Here is a 23,217-nt window from a genome sequence, read left to right as displayed (position 1 = left end):
CGAGTTCCCCAAAGGGTGCTGTCTCTCACCTAGCACATGGGTTGCTGGACACGGCTCTAATTATGTGTTTTTATAGGCAAAATCTGAGGGTGAGCACGTAGCTGGGCTACCAGAAAGAATGCATGCTCCAGCGTGTCCCTAATAAACAAAGCTACAATCTTACACAATAGGCATTGACACAAGGACAAACCTCCACAGAGACCATTTCTGCCCCAAGTCATCTTCCTTTTCCCAATTCAGCCTTCTGGCAAATCCATCACGTGGCAGGAAGGGAAGGCTGCCTTTCTGATCGAAGGACTGCTCTGAAGGCCCCAGCACGGCCAAGCTCGTTCATTGAGGGGCCTCAGAGACAGTTCAGAGTGCCACCACTACTGATACCTTCCAGCCAGTCTACACTGCGGAGGACCCAGTGTCATGATAAAGCAGCTGCTCACCAGAAGGCAGAGTCCACACAACAGCCTCCTCCTTCAAGGAAGCACATGTGCAGTCGCTCCACATCAGAGGCTCTTTCTGCCCACTTCTAACAGCAGGCTGTAGGTTTGGTCGTAAGCACCCAGAAAGATGAACCCTCCCAGGCTGATGGCTGCCATTCGTGGGAAGACACCTGCAAACAATCTAGGGAAAAGAAAGACTTTTTAAAAAATGTGCATAAAAACTGCCCACAGCTCACTCAGCACACCATGCTCATGAAGTGACCCATGGCACCTAAAACTGCTTTCCTCCGTGTAGCACACTAAGTTCCATGCCTAAGTAGGCATGCAGAAGCTGGGGCCCAGCTGAACACCACATAGTCTACCTGTGAACACTCACTGCTACAACAGTAACAACTGACCCCAGCAGTGCTAGGTCTTGAGAGGTGACCAAATCAACTTTTTACAGGACACAAAGGAAAGGCTGGAGGGGCTCTTCTCAATGAGACTGAAGGGGTCTCTGAGGCACAGACCAGAGAGGAGAAGCAGGTTTTTAGACAACTCTGCTACTCCTCTGGTGACTTGGTCACATTTTGTCCTCGGAGAGACACAACTATGACCCCACAAAAAGGAATCAAGTCTCCATAGACTAATTTTCTTGGCCAGTCTGTTTATGGACATACAGGCACACGGCTGTGGCAGGGAGGAAGCAGCACCTCTGCAGGAGTCTAGTCCCAGGCACTACAGGTGCCACTGAATAATCCAAAACAAAGTACGATGGCACGGAGAGTGGACATGGGATTTATTCTTTAGAGCTGCTGATAGTTATGCACAGGTAGTTCTTTAAAGATGTTTTTTATAACATCATATTAAGAATCTGCAAATGACTCTTGCCTGGTCACCCAAGTCATAGCACAAGGCCAACCAGCTGAAAAGGATGAACCAGGACACAGATCCAATCATAAAAATGTACAACACAGGTCTTACAAAAAGCAATTCTATAGGGTCACAATTCTGGAGAACATGGAAGGGAGATGTCCTAGGGATGCAAATGACAGCCCTGCCCGTATTTCTATCATGTTCACAGGAGAGTTTCCATATGCACAGAGTTACAAAATCAGAACTAGAGGGTGGACTTCAGATCTAGGGCAGAAAACTGAAAATGCCGTACATGTCAGCAATAGCATCTTGTGGAGACTCAGACAAACCTCCATGCTGAGCTAGGTGGTGGCTGAGTGAGAAAGCTGCCAGGAAGGAACTCCTGCTGGATCCTTGCGGCCCTTGGCTATGTGGTTCCGAAAGGTGAGGGAGGACAGGCCAACCAACCTCCCACTGAAGCCACTCGTGTTGACACCTGAGGAAAGTAAGGGGCCTTACCACATGCTGCAGGGCCCTTTTAGTTAGCTAGCTCAAGACTTAACTCATTGTGTAAAACACTTCATATACACTTAAGAACCTCGTTCTCTTCTATGGGAATAACTGAAAATTCTACAGAAGACCAAAAGACACTGAAGAAAAAGAGTCATTCACCTCTGCTCCAAACACATTGTTTTTACATGAGGTGGCTGTTGAGGGCAAACACTAATAATTTCTTGCTTTGAGGCCACTGTGTCCTTCTGGCCTGAAAAATGGATTCATTTTCCTGGCCTTGCCCTATACAGGGAAAGTGCGGGGGGAGGGGAAGTGGCTGTGCTGCAGAAGGTGACATCTGCCAGGAAATTCTGCCTCCCTTAACTACTGTACTGATTTCTAAAAGCCAGCATCTTGTTCGGCTTTGGCCACTAGCAAGCTTTGCAGCTCCTGGTGAGAGGCTAGATGACAATGAATCTATTAACATAAATTCAGCTTTAAAGCAAGTTGTACAGGGAGCACCCCAACCAAACACAGAGGCAGACTTGCAGGGAGAACACAGATAGGTTCCAGTCACAACAGATCACAAGACCTCAAATGTACAGTATCTTGCAGAGGATGGCACAAAGCCGGAGCTCAGGCAGGGGCAGTTCTTACATAAACAGCAGTCAAGGAGAACGAATAGTCAGTTGATTAGCAGAAGAGGATGAAAGTGCAGTCCGGGACACGCAGGCCTCCCATCTGCTCTCCAGCCACTGGAAAGGAGGAGCATGGGAGAGCAGTTTGCTCCAGCGCATGCGCCTCAGACACTGCCAGACTTGTAGGAACCCAGAGAGAGCAGCACGTTCACCGCAGGGCAGCGTGAATACTGGTGAGTAGAGGGTGGAGATAGGAGGCAGCCATGGCTTTTCTCCTGGATATGCAACAGAGGAAGCAGCACGCTGAGCCACTTCAGCGCTGAGGATGTCCAGGAACATGACTAGAACAGCTGCCCAGGATTGGATGGGTTTGTGGTTTATTAAGTTTGGTTGGGGGTTTGTTGTTAGTGAGATGGTCTTGCTATCCAACCTTTGCAGCCCAAGAAGATAAGCAAAAATTCCAAATTACCTTTTCAAGGCTACCACTGGAGACAGACAGACAGACTCTTGACTTGTTTTTTTTTGGCAGGGGGAAGAGTGGGAGGCTGGGGCTAGAACTCAGAGCTTTGCACTTGCTAGCCAAGGACTCTACACCTGAGTCATGCGTCCAGCCCTTTTGACCTGTTTTTTAACTCCCCCCCTCTGTCCATGATCCTGGCACTTCTTAGTTTTGTAATATCAAGTATGTGCCACACAACTCGTACGGGGAAGGCTGAATGTCCTCGATCTACACAAGATGATTCTTTCTCTGCCAGTATCTGTGACCATGATGTGGCCCATCGTGCCATCCCCCATCACCAATTTCTCAACCAAGGGAGACAGGCTACAGCTCCACCCCAACTTCACAGAGCCACGGTCAACAGCAGAGGTCTGCCCAACAGCTGCCTTCTGATCTAACATGAACTATCTGGAAAGGCAGTGAAGTATGACAGTATACCTTTATGATATCAAAGGTTACCACATAAACTTCTCTGCCTCTGTGGCTCAATCACAGTTTCATACACCTAAGAATCTTATTCTCTCTGAATATGTGGCTCCAGAGTATTTTTTCTTCACACCACTTCTTTGTTTAATGCAAACTTGTTATCAAAATGAATGGGCCTCAGATACGAGTAACCACATTTTCATTCCTTCACCAAGGTATCAGCCATGAATGGCTCAGCACAGATGCTACCATGCTGCCTTCCATGCTCTGGCTTGGACCCACTAAGTCCATTCTTGCTTCGCCCCATTCCTTGTCTCAATCCATCAGAGTTGCTAATCAACAAAATCACCCAAATTTACCTACTTTTCACACTTTCAGCTGGAAATCTAAATCAAGCGCAGGGCTGCTCTCCAGACAAAGCCCTGAATAGGGCCTGACATCCCTGCTTTGCATTCCCCAGACTGTCAGCTAGCTGAAACTACAACTGTCCAGATCACGCAGAGCTGCAATCAGGGATGAGGGGCCACAGCACACCAGCTCACCCCTCCCTCTCCAAGCAGACTGCTGCTTTGTCCTGCAGCAGTGTCCCCGGCAGAGCATCCAAGGCAATCCAGTTCCACTTACTTAACAACCCAGCTCACCATAGTTTTCTGAGTCTGAACTGTAAAAGCAATGTTGGAATAACATCTTGAAGAGAGCTGTTTAGGACATGAAGCTAGAAATTTGAGCCACTTACCCAATAGTATGGAACAGTACCTTGTATTATTAATATATAAGAATTCAAAAATAAAATTAAAAAGATAATGCACAGTTGAGGTGTGCTCTGGAACATTCAGTGTACAGTTATGCGCTGCACAGAAATGTTTTTGCAAAAGACAGACTGCATGTGCCATGATGGGCCCTAAAATTATAATGAAACTGAGATTCCTTCCACCCACTTATTTTTACTGATCCTTTTCTATGTTTATATATGTTTACAGACACAATTGTTTCCTTCTTACAACTGCCTACAACAGTCGGCACAGGGACCTGCTGTACAGGTTTGCAGCCAGGGAGCCCTTGGTATGCAGTAGACAGTACCGCTGAAGTTTGTGTAAGCACACTCTGCCATGTTTGCACAATGACAAAAAAGCCTATTGATGCAGGGCCTATCCACATCACAGGGCAATGCATGGCTGCCTTTGTTGCTGACAATAGTGCAACTGGTAGCTTGCGTCTTCCATGGTATAGCCCAGACACAGCAAGGACATGAATGCCAGCCAACATTAAGATGAACAGGCCGAGACACGTGGCTAGAACACTCATCAATCAGGTTGTGCTGAATTTTAATTCACATATGCAGCATCACACAGAACATTTTGTATACTCTAAATATAGAGACCCCAACCAGAACAGAAAGCAGAAGGTATTCATCCCATAGCAGGCAGAAGGATTTTAGAGCTGGCGGAGAGGAGGCAAGGCAACTGAGCATTCCCTCTGTCCTTACCCTGCCAGCCCCTGTGACTGCCAGACCCCATGCAGGGCAGAGAGCACGTTCCCACTAGCAGTGCTGGAACCAGCCTGCAGGAAAAGACAAGGGAGAAGTCTGTTACCTTCTGATGTTTACTTATCCTCGGATGCATGGCCTGTGCCACAGGGAAGCTGCTTTTCAGGGCTCACGCAGATTACTGACACGCAACTACTTAAGAGGAGAGTGAAAGCAAGATAGTTGACCTGAGGACAAAGAACAACTACAAATGGTACAAATGAAAACCTTTTCTAAGTAGCTAATAAACACATTTAATAAAAAATACCACGTTTGGGTGCATTCTGGTGGTTCACATCTGTCATCTTAGCTAATTGGGAAGCTGAGATGGGGGAGGATCACAGTTTGAGGTCAGCCTTGACAAGAAGTTTGCAAGTCCCCATATCCACTGGGAAAAAAAAGCTGGATGTCCAGCAATAGTGGGGAGCTTAAAATAGGAAGATCACGGTCCAGTCTGACCTGGGCAAAAAGTAAGACCTTATCTCCACACTAACCAGAGCAAAAAGGACCGGAGCTTTGGCTTAAGCAGTGGAGCGCCTGCCTTGCAAGCCCAAAGACCTATGTTCAACCGCAAAGAAAGAAAAAAACCTAGGTTCAGTTTAAAGCATGGCCTACACCTTAGGCTCAGTCCTGTCTACTGTGCACTAGAGTGCTGCTCACATTTGCTCTGCCTTTCTATAAGGATAGGACTTTAAAAAATTGTTCTGGTCCAGGTATGTTATTTGTATTGGCAGGCCCTGAAATAGATCCAGCTGTTTATATTTTTTTAAACAATTCTTTTTAACAATTTTTTTAAATCTGACAACTGTCTTATCTAGTTAAGGCCAACCATGACCTGACTTCAAATGCTACTTCCTTGGTTGCTGCATAACATGGATTAAGCCAGCCTCCCTGAGCCTTATATTTGTCACCAGGAGAAACAGAGATTTGAAAGTAGTATTAGCAGGCAGAGGCCCTCAGATCTACTTGCTTCCATAATGCAGGTAAGAATGATCTTGAAATGGAAAGTGCCACGCGCATACCTCTCAGTGATCACTATGGCTACTGTTCTCTCATTGTCAGTTTTATTAATGGTTCACTTCATACCCTGGCAAGTCCTCATGCTCACAGACACAGCATGTACGTTACACTCTTACCACTCACCTTCGCCAACATAATCCTTGTCTTTGCCACATCCAGAGGCGTGGTGACTGCAGCTGCAAAGCCACCTGTGTGTAAGACCCAAGACAGGGGTGAGATGTTAATATCACACTTGCTGGTAACAACATCATTTTTACTTTATAATCCTAACTCTACCAAAAATCATTTCTCATCATGTCTACCTGCCTCAGGAAGAGGATGTACAAAATTTTCATCCACATACTTCCTTTCTTTCGCAATGAGAGATAAAAGACAATGCTCTACTACTGAAGTAAGAAAACAATCCTACAATCCATCTGGCTCTTTCATGGAACTGGCAAGCTAACCAGAGTGCACTCAGGATGCACGTGAACATGACCAGATACCTCTGCAGTGTGAGAGGCACACAGCTCCCAGGGGCACGCCTTTCTATGGGCCACTCTTCTATAAACTGACTCAAATGCTTCTACAGTCTCTGCTGTGCATAGAGCAAAATGGGCCCAATCATGTATATAATATCAAGATTTTTAGTATAAATGGCTGGACTCTTCAAGTTTAAAAGAGTGAAGCTTTCTGCATTTCTGTAACAGGCCAGTGCTACTACATTTCTAGGCTCTCCTCTGCATTTTCTTTGAATCCCTCTTGTTCAACAGGCATTCTGCTTTTTCACTTCCTTCCTACCTTCTCTCTTATGTTCTCTTTATGTAAATATTATGACAACTAAATTATCCAAAGGTTTTAACAGGGTCCTTTGTTGGCAGAGGAACTGGAAGACTTTTTTGTTGTTAGCATAAACTACAGTTTATGGTGTCAACATTTTATTTAATATGTACCAAGATACATTTTAACCTCCAAGAGGCCCTATATAGAGAAATAATAAACCCTGAAGGTTTTCAGAACATTTGATTCCCAGGAACTGGAGGAGAGAGGCAGTTTCATGAGGGCTGAACAGAACGCAAGTATAAAGTCGGCTCCAGAAATAGCTGTCTATCATGACTTATGGACAAGAAAGGCATCTGATCTCTGACAAATACCTTTCTAAATATGTGGTTGAAAGAAGAACATTACAGTGGACCTCCACCATCCGGTCACATTTGCTATAACACTTTCAGAAAAGTATACCCATTTATATGCATTAATGTTCTATTTTTGGTTACCCATGAATGTCAAATACCTTAGGGCTAAAGACTGTCAGTATCTCCTTTGTTTTAGGCCCTTTAGAATTATAACTATGTAAACTGTTCTAATGTTGCCCAAAATTCAGAGACTTGCTTAAACTTCAGGTATTTAAAATTTTTGTGGATCTAGCCATGAAATCCTACTCTTGTAATTTTTTAAAAATACATATTCTGCCTAGAGAAACAAATACACTTTTAAATACAGGGTCCAAGACAGCTTCACACCCATCCAAAACAAAAAACAAACACAGAAACAAAGAAGACAAAAATCCTAAGAAAGGAGGAAAAGGAAAAGGAAATGAAGGCAATGAACACACTATCCCGGCACCCTCTCCAACATATTCCATATTCAGTGGTTTCCCTCCCTAACAGCCAGCTCCAGCAGGGTCTCGTCTGAAAGGTCCCAGTCTATAGTCAGAAGGCTTAGATCTCTGCTCTACCGGATAGGTGACTGATGTGATAAATTACTCTCTAGCTACATTTCTTTACAAGTTACCCACTGCTGCAGGTGGGAAACTAAGCCTCTGGAATCTAACTCGCATAAGATGCAACTCAGTGTCGAGCTGACGCTTGCTCTTATGTCTGACTCCAACACTGCAGCTCTTGGCCAAGGTCTCCTGATGTCTCCGTGTTCTCACATGTGGCATGCAGACCACTATGCAGACTCAGTGTTCAGAATACTGCATGGCTCCAGCAGTGCTACAAGGAATGAACTCATCTGGGTAGGAACTCACCTTCTAAAAGGCAGAGGAAGAAAAGGGTGGAGGCTCATACCCATGCTGTGCTGGCTTCCTAGCTGGCTCTCCAGAAGCTCGCCAGCCTCTATCATCTCATCTCATCTCATCTGCACAAGTGAGACTATTCCCGTTTATAATCATTCTTCCCAGAGACAGTGGGGAACTGGGACTCCAGGTCAAGTGTGTCTTGACCCCAAAAGTTGTATGCTTTCTACAACCTAACGACTTTGATACAAGATAAGACAAATCAAAGTCTGATTGTTAAACCTCATTTTCGTATTTCAGAATGTTCACAAACTATACAAGACCAATTTAAATGGCCTAACAATTGACCAGGAACATTTAATAAATTTGATTACCTGAACTCAAAATTCTTTTGGCCACTGGCAAAGGTTTACTGTTCTTCACTGTGGATACTTGCTAATATTCTCTCAGAGATTTCAGTTTCATGAAAGTCATATGGAGACACGTTAGCTCAAAAACACTTTGATGTGCCCTAATTTTACTGCCATGATAGAAACTGCATTTTGTGTAAGTCATTAATAAATCAATTTGTAGGTCTTCAACTATCAGATTACTTTTGCTCACAGACCTCACAATGTTTTTTGAGAAGACTACAAGGAGGACTTGTGAACATACAGAGTAAGTGGTCGTAACGGGAGAGGGTAGAGAGCCGGATTTCCAGTTAAAATGAACGTATTTTCTACATTTCACTACAGGAATAACTACAAGAACATGCTACCGTATTGGACAGAAGATAACTGCCTAGCATGTGAAGACACTTGCCCCCACTTGGGGTGGGTGTTACCGACAGGCCACTGCTTTCTAAACCATGCCCAGGGAAAACAGGACTATGACCACCTCTCACGCTTCCTTGGGAAACAAAGGCGATTCTGACCCTCTTGGAGACAAAAGGAGCCACCTTCCTACCATAGGCCTGGAGGTGTCACCTGCAAGCAGAAGCTGAGAATGAGATGGGTGAAGCAGTAGGATGCCCAAAGCCCATCATGGGTGCCCTCCTGCATTTGCTGCTTCTCCAGGCTCTTCTCAGCTCTGGTTACTTTGGGAGGAGTAAGTATACCTTCCAGCATCCTCATTCATAATCTCCAAATAAGAGTCCACAGTGTACTTGCCTCTGTGTTAAAGATGGTGCCAGCCTCTGTTACCCAAATAATCCTTCACCCCATTCTAGAATTTCAAGCCCAAGGACAGATAGATCTCTCTCCCCCAGCCCTTCTCTCAGAGAACATAAAGACAAATTTTTTAGGAGAAACTGATTAAAAATACCAGAGCAGCAAATATCACTACAGGAGGAAGCATCATAATTATTCAGACAGCGTTATGGTTTTAGGTTTAGAACTTCATTGGAAGTGAGAAAGTTGACAAAGTTCTTTTTTCCCCTAGTTTAACCCCTGATCAGAAGCCAAGGGAATTTCTGAGCATGACAAGCCATCAACACCTCCAATCTCAAGAGACATTTTTGATTATCTGTGCCAAGAGTTTATGAAACAACCATGGGCAAGGAAGAGAGTTGAGGACGGCAAGAGAGAATGGTCTTGGGAATGAGAAATCTAACTTCTGATTTGAGGGCAATTTAAGCACTGTCTTTATGAGCCATGCAGGAGTAAGGAGTCTGTAAGCACAGTGTACAGGCACCTGAAAGGGAGCCCTGGGGCAGCCATTCCTCGTTTCGCTGGACAACCTCTCCCAGAATACGTCAGCTTCTCACAACATGGATTGCTTTTAAATGATACCTATCCTTCAACAATGTTTTAAAACAGTAACCATGTTTCTCTAGATCAGCATTTGTACCAAATAAAATTTCAAAGGAAAGGGAATAGGAGTAAGAAATTTATCAGGCCCCTGGGACAAGGTCCTTCACTTACCAGAACCTCACCTTAAAAGGGAAGGTAACTATACTTAAAATCTATAAGCTTTTTGGAGAAGTTATTCTATACAGTTATTTTATTAACATTATTATTCTTTCAATGTGATTTAGAGGATGAATTATTATAACAGCTTTTCATTTTCTGGGTTTTGTTTGTTCTTAATGAAAGAGTAACAATTCCATACATCTGTTCAGTTTTACAGATTACAAAGAGCTAACACATACACTATCTCACTTAATACCTGCTGTAATCCCTTTTCATGTAGAGGTAATTGTTTCTTTATTACAGGTAAAACAACTGGCCAAAAAGACTCCTTCCCAAGTTGGATGCAGACCAGAGACTCGCTAACCTTTGACAGCTCAGCCTATGTTACATGTGAGGCTCTGGATACCTCTTGCCCCTGCCCCACACCACAGCATCCTTGGTTGTCTTGGGAGCACAGGACATGTTGCTGCAGCCCTCAGTGAGACACCCAACCGATAGCATTGGGATGGCAGGTTCCCATCATGTAGCATATTGACAGAAACTTTTCCTTCCTTCTCTCCTCTGGCAATGTTGGTGCTTAGTCGGGAATATTCTCCATTAAAGGGAACTGTATGTAAGCAATGCCAATTTCCTAAATACACATCTGCAAGCAAATCTTTGAATTTGCTATTTAAGGAATGTGAATACAGACTACCTACTTATTTCAACACATGCAAGTTTTAAAATGTTGTTAACTTTAAAAAGTGGCTTTCCTTATGAAGAATGACTAAATTTCCATAGTGCTCACTTTGTCCCCAGGGCCCAGGAGGGAGTCAACAAAAACAAAAACACACGTTTCTCTTAGGGGCTGGGAAACAAAGACTGCAGACCTCTGGAAGATAAACAGAGGCCACCTAGTCCTTTAACATAAAGAATAACCATCTGTCTATGGAAACAATTACCCATCAGGATCAAGCTCAAGCTGCGCTGATGTATCTAGAAGCAAGATAATCTTTTTTTTTTTTTTTTTTTTTTGCAGAATTGGGGTTTGAACTCAGGGTCTACACTTTGAGCCACTCCACCAGCCCTTTTTTGTGATGGGTTTTTTCGAGATAGGGTCTCAGGAACTATTTGCCCAAGCTGCTTTGAACCGAGATCCTCCTTATCTCTGCCTCCTGAGTAGCTAGGATTACAGGCATGAGCCACCAGCGCTGGGCTAGAGGCAAGATTCTTATTTTTGCCAGTCATTTTGACAATGCAAATGGGTTTAATTATTAATAAAGAATTCTGTGAAATGTCTGACTTCTGTTTTTCTAATCACAAAAACCCCAGTCCTGTTTGCCATTAAGCAAATTGGAAAAGAAATTATCTCCCAGTAATGTTGACTCCCTAAACCTACCTACCTGTCAATTTGCTGGCTTAGCATCTAAACAATTTATAATTTTCTGGCAAATTTCCACTTTGTTTTATTGTAACTATAATTCTAATTTACTTTTATTTCTAATGACAATCCACATTTCTCTCTTAGGTTTTTCAACATATCACCTATTTTGTTCTTTAAAGCATCTGAGTTCTCCTTAAAACCTCACTGGAAAGTTCTGTGACTTATTATGGATGGCACTAAACTGCTATCAATATTATCACTCTGCTCTTACTTTAAAGCCTCAAACATGCCCAGATGTTTGCATGGCTGTATTTTCCCCTCAGCACAGTTTAGCCTTCGGTAAACTGCTGAGTAGCCTCTGCTCTCACAACACTAGTTAATCTACAGGGCTGTCAGACATGTCACACAGACCGTGAATCATTGCCTTCTGCAGAAACTGCTTACAGCCTGAAGCAGGCTCAGGGCAGACAGCTGCACGGGGTACCATGCACCCACGGCAAGCCCTTGCCACATAGGACTTCATAAATCATCTTTAAGATAATCCAAGGGCCTGAGTGAAGGCTTTAATAAAGATAAAAAGAAAAAGGAAAATTTGTCAAAAACAAATTGCTTGTCTTTCAGGCAGACACCTTTCTAGTGAGTTTTTTTTTTCCCCCCTAAGATGCTTTCTTTTCTCAAATAGCCAGCAAAGCTTTCTTCATCTAAACAATGTGGAATGCCTAAAGTGAATATTTTCACTTTTTCTCCCCACTTCGGTCTTCCCAGTATAATGTAATCCTCTGCACCTGCAAAAGCTCCACAGACCGCTGACTGCCAAGAATCCACGACATGATCCTGCCGCCAGGACCAGAGGGCCTGTGTGGAAGGAGAAAGAAAAATATGCGTTATTAAATCTTTGAATTTATCGGAACCTACTGTGGGTTAGGTCTGGGGATGGGAACTTAAGTGAGAAGCTATTTTGGTGGCATTCTTCAATGATGACATAAGTGACTTTCCCAAGGACTTAACCACATTCTAAAATAAGTCAAAGAAGCAAGGGCAACAGCTACAGTAGAGTGCTCAAAGGAAACAATTTTCAGGAATAGTACAAATATACACAGATTAAAGCAAAGATGATATGCCTTTAAGACAATCAAGTTTATTTTGTGTATTTCCCATATAATTCTAAACAAATAATACTATAATTCACAGGTTAGGACAGAATAGCATGTGCCAAATTCCTTGGTTATTTTTAAAATCCTTACCCACACTGCAGGTTTGAAGGATGCTAGTTAATTTAAAATTTGTCAAGGCACTGTAAGTACTGCTTATGTGTTAAGGTGAGGACCACACAAACTCCATGCTAAGTAGGGTCTGGACAGAGTCATGGCACATAAAATGCTAAGCAGGCCAGGTGAGGCACCGCTCCAATCTCTAGCCATCTGTGCATTCTGCACCTCTTACCCAGGCTTTCTAAGAGCAAAGCCTTAGCTGTACTGAGATCATTGGCATCCAAAGAACACAACTTGATAAGTTTTGATGGATACACACACAAAAAACTATTGCCACAATTAAGGTAGTGAACTCACCTATGACCCCAAAGTTTTGTGTCTTTCCCACCCTCTAAGCAATGTGACTTTTCTGTTACTATGGGTTAGTCTGCCTTTTCTAGAACTTCACATAAATATAATCTCACAATAATTTTTTCATCTGGCTTCTTTTGGAATTATTTTATGTTTCATCTGGGTCATCACAGGTTATCAATACTTCATTCCTTTTTTTATTGGTGACCAATATTGCATTGTGTGGCTGTGTCATAATTTGTTTACTGACCTGTTGGTGGACAGTTCTCCAATTTGGGGCCATTACAAATAAAGCCACACGAACATTTGTAAATAAATCTTTATAGTGATAAATGATTTCATTTTTAGAACACATTGAGGGGATAAGTTTAACTTTTTAAAAATTGCCATACTGGCCTGGTACCTGTGGCTCATGCCTGTGTAATCCTAGCCACTTGGAAGGACCATGGTTCCAGACCAGCCTGGGAAGACCAAAAAAAAATAGATCTCATCTCAAACAAGTATGGTGGCACACACCTGTCATCCCAAGAGATGCAAGAGGCTGTGATAGGAAGGCTCACAGTTCCAGGCCAGACCAGGCAAATAAAAATCTGTGAGACCCAATGTCAACAACAAAAAAACTGGACATGGTGGTACATACCTGTCATACCAGCAATGGCAGGAAACAAAATAGAATCACCGTCCAGGGTCCGTTGGCAAAAAAGTGAGACCACGCCCCACATCTCTAAAGTAACCAGAGCAAAAAGGACTGGAGGTCCTTTTCAGAAATGCTTTAATGTTTGCAAATAAATCTGGGTGCTTTTGTAGAAAACACTATTTTCCCCAGAGCTCTTATAAGCATTATAGATCGAATAAGAAACAGTAACAGCTTTTTCTTTTAAAGTGGAGAAATGTACATTTTTATCAAGCTAATGCTAGTCTTCTCAGCTTCATTTTTTGTTTTGTTTTTGTTTTTAGTGCTAGGGATTGAGCCTAGAACCTTGTATGTTAACCATGAGCTCTATCACTGAGCTACACCTCCAGCCCCTAAGCTAGGTTTAACACCATTACTCACTTCACATACTTATTTAAAAAGGAATGTAAATGTAAACTAGACTTTCCTTGATGAGTGAAGGTCATCTTCAGTTAATCTTTTGATATCTTCCTAAGAGGAAAAGTTTACTTTGAAGAGACTTAAAATACTAGCAATAATGCTCAGTTTATAAGCAACAGTGAAGAACAAATAACAAGATGTGAATGACATCTCACAGGGAAAGAAATCAAAGATGCTATGTAATTCATAAATTTAGCAGACATTTAATGAGTACCTAGAAGTTGTCAGACATTGCAGCTCCAAGGAAAAAAAAAATCTAAGAGCATCTAGGTCTAACTTGAGGGAAGTACTGTGGGGAAAGAAGCTACAAAAGAGAGGCGATGGACAAGCTTCACAGCTTGCCTGCTGTGTCTAGGAAGTAAAGAGATTTGGATGGTTGGGGGGAGGCACAAAATAGATTCAGATATCTGAAGACAGTTTGAAAATAGAATCTGTACAAAGTCTAACTTTCTACCAGAATTAGACTACACACACACACATAATTTTGTATTAGAAATGGATACAAATAAATATGAAAAACAAACCAAAAATCTTTAAGGAACCAAAAGATTTAAAGTCAAGTGAGACACTTCAGTGGCAAACTTAGATTATGATATAAATAATTAATCTAATAGCAACCACAACACACATTTTGGTAGAACTTAACTGTGTTCTAGATACTAAATACTTTACACACGTTAACTCAGACTCATCACCACAATCTTCTGAAGTATGTATAATTTTGATCATTTTACCACTTCACAGACAAGGAAGTTGGCTCAGAGATGCTAAGTAACTTGCCAATGCTGAGGCGATGAGTTAGCAGAACTGGGGTTTGAGTGGGATGGTGCAGACTACACGCAAAGAAGTGGATTACAGATTCACTTGTGGATTACAGTGGAGCTACAGATTACAGTGGTCCTGATGGCAGCATTTGTGACACTTTACTTCTTCACACAGATCACAGTCTCTACTGGAATATTAAAATAGCCAAGTGAATGGGCTATTAAAATAGCTTAAATAGTAGGAGTCTGAGATGAGTTTTTTAAATGAGAACCTGTTAGGACACAAAGCTGCGGAGAAGTAATGTTGAGACAAATATTACATGAGTGCCATTTACAAATAATTCCAGAGCAACTTTAAATTCATAAAACGCCAAGGACATGTCAGTAAAAAGTACTGTGTATAAGTTAGGAAAATATTCTGAAATTACATATATGCTCATGTATTTGAAGGGGCATGAAGATTGTGCTACACAGAACTGGCTGAAGAGAAAGACTAAATATTGATTATGATACTTAAATAACTTTAGATTGGAAAGTGGAATTAAAATATAGTATTTGCAACAGTATAAATGATTATTACTAACAATATCAGTTAGCATTCACTAAGTATGTATCATGTTACAGGCATGATGCTGAAGATTTTAAATATATTATCTCATTTGATTGTGGAAAGTATTTAAGTGACGATAAGGCATATCTGAGGAGCCAGTGGAAAAAAATATAATTGTGGGAAGTATATAATTATTATTTACAACAGTTGAGGGCAACATGCTAAGAGATGAGCTGGTTTGTTCACCTCCCCACAAAGCCATGTGTCTTATAGACAAACAGAATGGTACATATGCCACCCTACCAGATTACTCACTACTGCACAGTTTAACTTCGAATGTGCAAGTTACTACAGAAAATATTCTCGTGTCAGTACAATTTGCTGAAATAATGTGGGTTTGTAAGAGAGAAGACTTTTTTAAAGATCTGTCTAAATACCAACAAATTTTAAATTGCCATAATTTCTCAATCTAAATAAGTATTTCCATTGCTATTGAGGCCTAATGACCCTTTCTGCCAAGGCAGGCAGATGACTGGGAGAGGCAGATGTGGGGGGCTGGAAGAAGGCTCAATGTGAAGAACCAGTACTGGAGTCTCAACTCATGAGATGGAAGTCACATACCAAAATATAAATAAGCAAAAGTAAAAAATGTAGGGGGGGCATACTTTCCCTGGTGTTTTCTTATTTGTCCAGTTTCATGTCATGTTTCCTTTTCAAATAAAAATAAAAATTTCCCATAAATTTATTGCCATTTGTTTGTATCAATGAGAAATTTCAAGTTTAAATACGAAAACTGGGCATCAGGAATCTCTTAATTCCCCCCATCCCTCCCTCTACTAACTGCTACAGACCTTAACTGAATTTCATCATAACTACTATTTAAAACATATACTCTTCAACCATCTGTTTTTTTAATTAATGACATTTTTAATATTCATCAGGATACTCAATGGCACTACTACAAAAATAATCAGGTCGTTCTAATTTGCTGAATGATTCTTCACTCCTTGATGAAGGCCTATCAGAGGAAGAGCAGCACGAGTCACTCTGGTTCCCCCACTCCAAGGTGGCAGGCCCCAGTCCTAGTATTCACAGGAGAGAGAACAGGCACGGTGCCATGAGACAACTCAAAGAGTCCAAGTCTAGAGCAGGTGTCTTCTACGAAAGTACAGCAGGAAGGGAAGGCTGATTTTTACTTGAGATCCACACAAATGAACACTATTGTCTTAAAAAGACAATGTGTATTTGGTTCCAGTGCAGGAAAATTCGTAATTCAGACTTCATCAGATGATCTATTCAAAAGGACTCACGTGGTTTCCAGTCTCATAAGATTATAAAATTTTACTACATGTTTTTATGGTCATGATGAGAGGTTGTATAAAAAGTCATCTATGTAATTCCAAATGAACTATATCAGATGACCACTTAAGACAACAAAAAATAGTGGTAAGGTTTTCAAACCTAGACTTGCTCTCTGTCTTTTCTGGATAGGTGTCATTACTGACAGTCTATGACCACAGTAAATTTTACAACACATAAATAAAACTTTTTAAAAGAATGCTTATCCAAAACAGTTAAAATGAAGGAGTTAAAGGGCTTGCTCTAACAAGTCCCCATTATCTGGAAGTAAACACAATAGCAAGCCTGTTCCTCCAAAGCAACAGAAAAATGTAAAGGAGTCACTTGCTTTCATTACCCTTTCAGAGCTCTCTTAGCTCACCTCTGATTCTACAGGTCAGGGGTCTGTGGACATCAAACTGCTCCATAGTTACTCCATATTGTACAGAACAGTAGCTTTCAGGCCATGCCTTGCCCTGGGTGGCTCCATTTTATAATAGCAGTTTTCTCCATCTTGAGTGCAAATGCTGAGACAGAATGACCCAACATCTTGTTTGTACAAGTGAACAACCATCTGTCAGCACAAACCATGAGGGGGCAGACTGATAACTTATTTATATAAATAAAAGACTACTACCTATGAACTTACCAAATTTAATCAAGAACACATGGACACATGGGTGTATAAAAAGCATAATCAGAAAAACCAGGCCAAGGAAGTTATCAAACACATCAGACCAACAAATGATGCAACCCCCTCATCTGGATCATATAAAACGAAGGACCCCTAAAACTGGGGAAAGGGAGCACACTTACGGTGCATAGGTCATAGATGGGTAGGTGATGAACTCCCAACTCTAATCCCTGGGGCTGTATCTTAGCACTATCCCATTTGACATGACCCACTACAATCACAGTCAGGATCCAGTAAGCTTGGAATCAACTCTGCACCTTGAACAGGCTGTATATTTTAACACCACTGCACCTGGACAACACTGTGACTGGGATCTTCCAGGATTATTTTATCATTTCAGTGACTCTCTCTGCCCCTGCCTTTAGCAAGACCTCCTTCAACCCCACAGCTGCTTTAATCCTTTTTTATCCAATCTGTAACCTATATATTATTGTGAAGAGTAATGTGTAACCTGAAAGTTAATATCAGTAATTAAGAGTGCAATAAAGGAACATGCTTGCCAATGGCTGATGTCTAGCTATCAAGTGATATCAGCAGTACTTCATGATACCAACAAAACTGGCATAGTTTGCGGATCTACTGTTCTTTAATAAATTCTGACACTGTGGAAGATACAAGTGTGTTCATCTATGTTTCTGACAGAGCTCGCTGATGACAATAACCCATTACCTTCATCTCTGGAGCCCCAAAGGGCCCTGGACAGTTCCTCATACAAAAAAGGCAAGCAAATAATTACTGCCTACATAAATATCTGCAGTGGAAGTAGTTGATTTTACCCTTACGTATAGAGAGGAGAAAATATGAACTGGCTAGCCATCCTAATCCCCCATTTATAATTCTTGGTTCAGTAGAGAACCCTAAAAATTGGGAATGACAAACAGGTTCCATGTCACAGATTACTAGATAAAGCATTCCAGTGAGCTGTGCTAAGATGGGTCCAAGAGTTTGTGTCTGTGCTCAGTTGGAATGAGGGCTGTGATCAACTGGTGATGTCTGCCAAGGCGAAGAAAGAAAAGAACACGCAGAGTATGAGTAAGTAAGTAGAAAGAAACAAGTAAAATCAAAAGTGTACACTCACATTTTCACAATCTTTCTTTAAAGGAAGTTATATGTGAATGTACAGAGAGGCTCCTTGCAATCGAATACTGACAGGGCTTCCAAGGAACTATTAATTACTATAGGCATTTTTTTTAAAGTGTTTAATATGTATTTGACAATCTGATTTAACTAAAGTGCGAAAAATTCCCCTTTTCTCATTCTTTAACTTAGCTTAAAAAAAGTCAATGTGACTCCTCATAGGAACCATTTTTATCTTCATGGATTATATTTATCTCATTTTAGTCAGCAACTTGCATACATAAGAAAACTCCTAAAAGAAAGATGAAAAGGCGATCTAGGCATGCACTTCCCCGATAGAGCCCTTGTCTAGCACATATTAGGCCCTGATTTGAGAAGGGAGGGAAATATTTAATTGTGCTTTCTACCGTTTTTTAGACAAAGAATCCCAACCTGCTACATCTGTGTTATGGGATTCCTAAGGCACAGCTAAATTTCACTTTCAGGTTAAGGTCATGAAACCTGCAGGTGTTAAAACAGATCAGCTCCACAATTTGAACTTCGGCAGGATGCTTGGCAGCTGAGTACACAGCCCTGACTGAGGAGCTAGGAGAGGAACCCAGATTTCCAGAACCCACAGTCTCTCAGGCTTTTGCCATACATGATGTTCTTTCTTCCCTACTGGGTTTTCTTTTCTTTCCTCCCTCCCTCCCTCCCTTCTAGGAATCAATCTGAGGACACTGGGAATGCTAAGCATGTGCTCTGCCACTGAGTTACCTTCTCAGACTCCCTATTTGATTCTGTCACGTCCTTTTTTCCCCTCTTAAAGAGACTGGGTCTCCCTATGTTGCCCAGACTGCCTCCAAACTCCTATATTCAAAGGATTCTCCTGCATCAGCCTCTGAAGTAGCTAGGACTCTAGGCACACACCACTCACTACCTTTCCTCCATCTGTGTTTATCTTTTATTGGCAAAACTATAAAACACAAGTATTTTCTAGACATCTTGCTAACTCATTGAATCTCACTTAAAAGTAGGAAGATTGTCATAAGTTTTCCAATTCTACATTCCTTATATGGGTCGTGCTCTAGGCTCATAAACAAGAAAATGTTGCTCATTACTTTTATAATTTGAATGGAAGATGGTGGAGAATTCTAATTCCTCTTTTTCCATTCAGTGTCTCATGTTTTCTAGGATACAAACTCATAATTCAAATTTGCTTAGAGTTTTTGAGTTGCTAGAAGATGCTAGTTTCCTTGCCTAGCATATGCAACACCCTAGGTTTCATGCCCAGAATGACAAGGAAGAGAAGGGAGAAGGTGCCTACTTCATTATAAAGTGATGGTACTAAGCTTTTTTTTTTTTTTTTTTTTGGTGCTGGGATTGAACCCAAGGCCTCACACAAGACAGATAGGCAAGTGATCTATAACTGAGCTATACTTGCTGTCCTTGTTAAATCTTAATCATCATCACTAACTGGTAATCTGGAAATATAAGCACCTTGTTCTTATTTTTGGGCTATTTCACTTCCACACTGACGTGGTATACTTAATTTAGGGAATGACCTTAGTGAAATCATAATCACTCACATATGTGTGCACTCCCCCTTTTCACTCTATTGTCATTCCCTTCTCAATCTCTAACATGCCTGTACTGGAAGATATGTTCCAAGCAAGTACATCTATGCAGACACCACACCCTCCAGTCCCATGAAATAGCATTTGTAGAGACCGTGAAGATGGAGCATCTAATGATTATTATGTTTTGTTTACATTTTTCCAAGCGTGGGAGATATCTGTGTGGGTGAGATGTCAGTAGACATTTAGCTATTATTAAAAAGAAGATCAACAACAAAAAAAGTTATTTTCTCTTTAACTTGAAAACATAATTTCTATACAGTACATGTTTTAAATATTTATAAACTACACCAGAACTAGGTAATTATTCTACACACTGAATTATTGGTGAAATGAGAGTCCCACTGACCCTGATTTCTATTACAAATCTATGATTTCATTGTAAAAAAGCAACAGCAGAATGCCACGATATTATATATCCATACTGGTTTTGTTTTCATTTTTCTTCAAACACTGATTATCTTCAAGCAAAACTACAGACCTGACAATATCCTTAACAATTTTCTACACTGATGCATAAACCATCTCTCTGGTTGTATGTGGTGGGAATAAGATCTCAATGAAAGGATGGTACTTAGCCCAGGGCTTGGCCACAGTATCTGCTCACCTACAACTGATATCTTGGTAATTATTAACTATACATAACTATGTAAATTATCAAAATGCCAGTGAGGAAGTAAATAGATGCTGTGAACACTGAGGAGGAAGAGAATGTCTTACCTTAAAGAGAACATCTCTCTGGGGTGACAGCTGAGCTAAGACCTAAGGAATGACCACAGGCTGGACATGAGAAGGCCTAGGGGAAGAGCTAGAATAGCTTCATAAGGGGAGAGGTTTTTGTTCAATCCTCTAGGTTTGAGGTTCTATCCCAAGATCCTAGAAAACACCTAGTATCATTGTTGCTTTATTAATGCTATGTATGACATGCACATACTTTAAAGAACAAGTGTATAGAATTATTGTTTGTCCATTTAAAAAATAAAAATAAATGACACACATAAAGATTGTAGAATGAATGGATAAATGATGTTTGGAACTAAGAGAACAACACAAGTTTCTCAACTTGGGTAGAGCCTGGAAGGTGGTTGGGTGGGCAAGAAAATGGGATAAGATTGGGGAGGAAGAGGTCAGGGTTTAAACTCATGAGTTTTTTCTTCTTTTAAAGAGATGTCCCTGAAAGGTTTTAGCAGGAAGGGGTACAATGTGATTTATCTCATTAAAAGACTATTCTACCTACTGGGTGAAGAAGGTATCTTAAGAAATCAGAAGTGAAGTCAAGAGCAGGGTACCAGGTCTCACACCTATAATCAAGAGACAGAGATCAGGAGGTTCACAGTTCAAGGCCAGCGCAGATAAAAAGTTAGCAAGACCCCCATCTCAACCAATAACCTGGGTGTGGTGGTACATGCCTGAGATCCAAGCTATTAAGGAAGTAATGGGTGGGAGGACTGCTGCCTGAAGCCAATCCCCAGCAAAACCCAAGATCGTGAAAAATAACTAAAGCAAAAATGGGCTGGGGGCATGGCTCCAGTGGCAGAGCACTGGCCCAGCAAGCACAAGACCCAGAGTTCAACCCCAGTAGTTTTAAAAAAAAAAAAAAAAAAAAAAGGAGTTAAACCAAGCTTGGTGTATTGGCTCATGTCTATAATCCTAGCACTCTGGATTCCAAAATAGAAGAAAAATGCAAGACTGAGGCCAGACTGGGCAACTTGGCAAGACCCTGGCACAAACAAGAGTGAAACCAGGAAGAACATCTGAGAGGTCAGTGCAGCAAGTCACACAAGAGTTGAGTCACAAGCTTAATCAGAACAGTGGATTTGCTTACACACTAGACTGAGAAAGATGAAGGAAAGGGGGAAACTCTGCAATAATCCCTCAGTTTCTATTTGAGCAAGCAACAGACTAGAGAAGTGGACAGCAAGAAACAGGTTGGGAGAAGGGAAATAAAAGGTGACTGTTAGCTGGCACAATGGCTCACGGTCAGAATCATGGTTGGAGGCCAATCCAGGCAAAAATTCATTACTGTATTAGAAAAAACCATCTATAGCAAAAAAAGGGCTTGGTGGGGGGTAGAACACATGGTAGAGAGCCTGGCTAGCACAATGCATTGAGTTCAAATCCCACCATTGCAAAAAAAAAAAAAAAAAGCCACGTGTTTAGTTCTAAAGCAAACATAAATCTTTTTTGTTTAATTTGTTCTTGTTTGGCTCAAAGTAGGTGCCAATAAAGACACTGTCTATGCCATTTGTCTGTCAATGGAAGGAGTTGAATGCTTCTGACTTGGTTCTATGATGTCTTAAACACAATATGGCGTGTTACAAATTCAAATCAGGGATACAAACATTAGGGAAGCAATGGTCAATGTGCAAGGCTGGATTGGAAGATTTCAAGCAGGAGATCAAAACTCAATTGAGTTTTGAAAGATCCTTGGAAGCACATTCCAGAAAGGAGCTGAAGACCAGGGGAGGACATATTTAGAAGTAGTAAGGAGGCTGTTCTGGCTGGAGGGAAAAGATTTTGCAAAAATAAATATGGCAGGGGGCGGAGCTGGGAAAAACAGTTAGGGACACAGTGTGGAGATCCTTTGGTATCAACAACTTCATGGTTTAGAGTTTTAAAAAGATGGGAAAAAGAGAAACAAGAAAATCAGAATCAATCTCCCTATGCAAATGATTTCTTTAAAGAAATGGACATTTTAAAAAGGGCATTGCCCTATTCTGGGTTAACACAGCAGGGGGAAAAAATCAAGCCTTATAAAATTATTTGAAATTCTCTTCTTAGAGTTTCTTTTTATGATTTCAGTGGCATCCCTGTGGATGCATATACAAAAGACAACTGCCACTTTTTTAATAAAAGCCTTCTAAAATAAAGATTTACATCAGGAGAGAGACTGAAACATCCAGAATGGATGACCAAGACTTTCACATGTGCTACATAGTGTCTGGCTTCACTGAGAATTATTTTTTACTACTGTGGTTACTATGACTTGACAGTCATTTTGCAAGATGTATGTAATTTAGAAGTTTGAAATGTCTGCTTACCAATAAACAATGTTTTCACTGAAACATTGAAAATGCTTTTCAAAATCTCCTTAATGTGTAGTTTATTTTTTACCTGAGAGTTAACAGGTTATTTTAAATATGAGTAACTTTGCCTGTGGTTTAATTTTCTTCTGAATTCCTGTTTGGAACCTGAGTAGTAGCAGTTACCACAATTTCCCATTGTTGTTTCTCTATTCTTTCCAAGCAAAAAGATTCAGGCACTTCTTAATTTTTTTGCCACAGTGAATTTCTGAAACCCTTGTCATAAAGTGTATTGTTATCAGCACACTGTTTTTCTTCCCTTATGAGTGTGTGTTCCTGAATGGTGATGCAAATTAATGTATGTGTGACCAATACTGTAAT

At 41.1% G+C, this 23,217-nt stretch overlaps 1 protein-coding gene across 13 annotated transcripts in view; it reads right to left on the bottom strand.

Moving 5' to 3' along the window:
* Positions 1 to 23,217, bottom strand: part of Slc25a26 (solute carrier family 25 member 26) — a 125,044-nt gene that overhangs the window by 1,299 nt on the left and 100,528 nt on the right. For 6 of the 13 annotated variants that reach the window (XM_074044185.1, XM_074044179.1, XM_074044174.1 and 3 more), the window contains 5 exons: positions 11,905 to 11,974; positions 5,992 to 6,056; positions 4,810 to 4,883; positions 1,582 to 1,764; positions 435 to 615 (listed from right to left, as the gene is read on the bottom strand). In XM_074044185.1, coding sequence (XP_073900286.1) covers positions 498 to 615; positions 1,582 to 1,764; positions 4,810 to 4,883; positions 5,992 to 6,056; positions 11,905 to 11,974 — 510 coding nt within the window. In that variant the 3' untranslated portion in view covers positions 435 to 497. Of the gene's footprint in view, positions 1 to 434; positions 616 to 1,581; positions 1,765 to 2,417; positions 2,516 to 2,535; positions 2,674 to 4,809; positions 4,884 to 4,915; positions 5,002 to 5,991; positions 6,057 to 11,904; positions 11,975 to 23,217 lie in introns of those variants that run through there. The other 7 variants (XM_074044182.1, XM_074044181.1, XM_074044175.1 and 4 more) reach the window with 6 other exon arrangements.

Source organism: Castor canadensis, chromosome 10 (assembly GCF_047511655.1).
Source record: "Castor canadensis chromosome 10, mCasCan1.hap1v2, whole genome shotgun sequence".
Lineage (NCBI taxonomy): Eukaryota > Metazoa > Chordata > Mammalia > Rodentia > Castoridae > Castor > Castor canadensis.
Note: the sequence above shows the minus strand (reverse complement) of the source record. Positions and strands in the feature narration are given on the sequence as shown.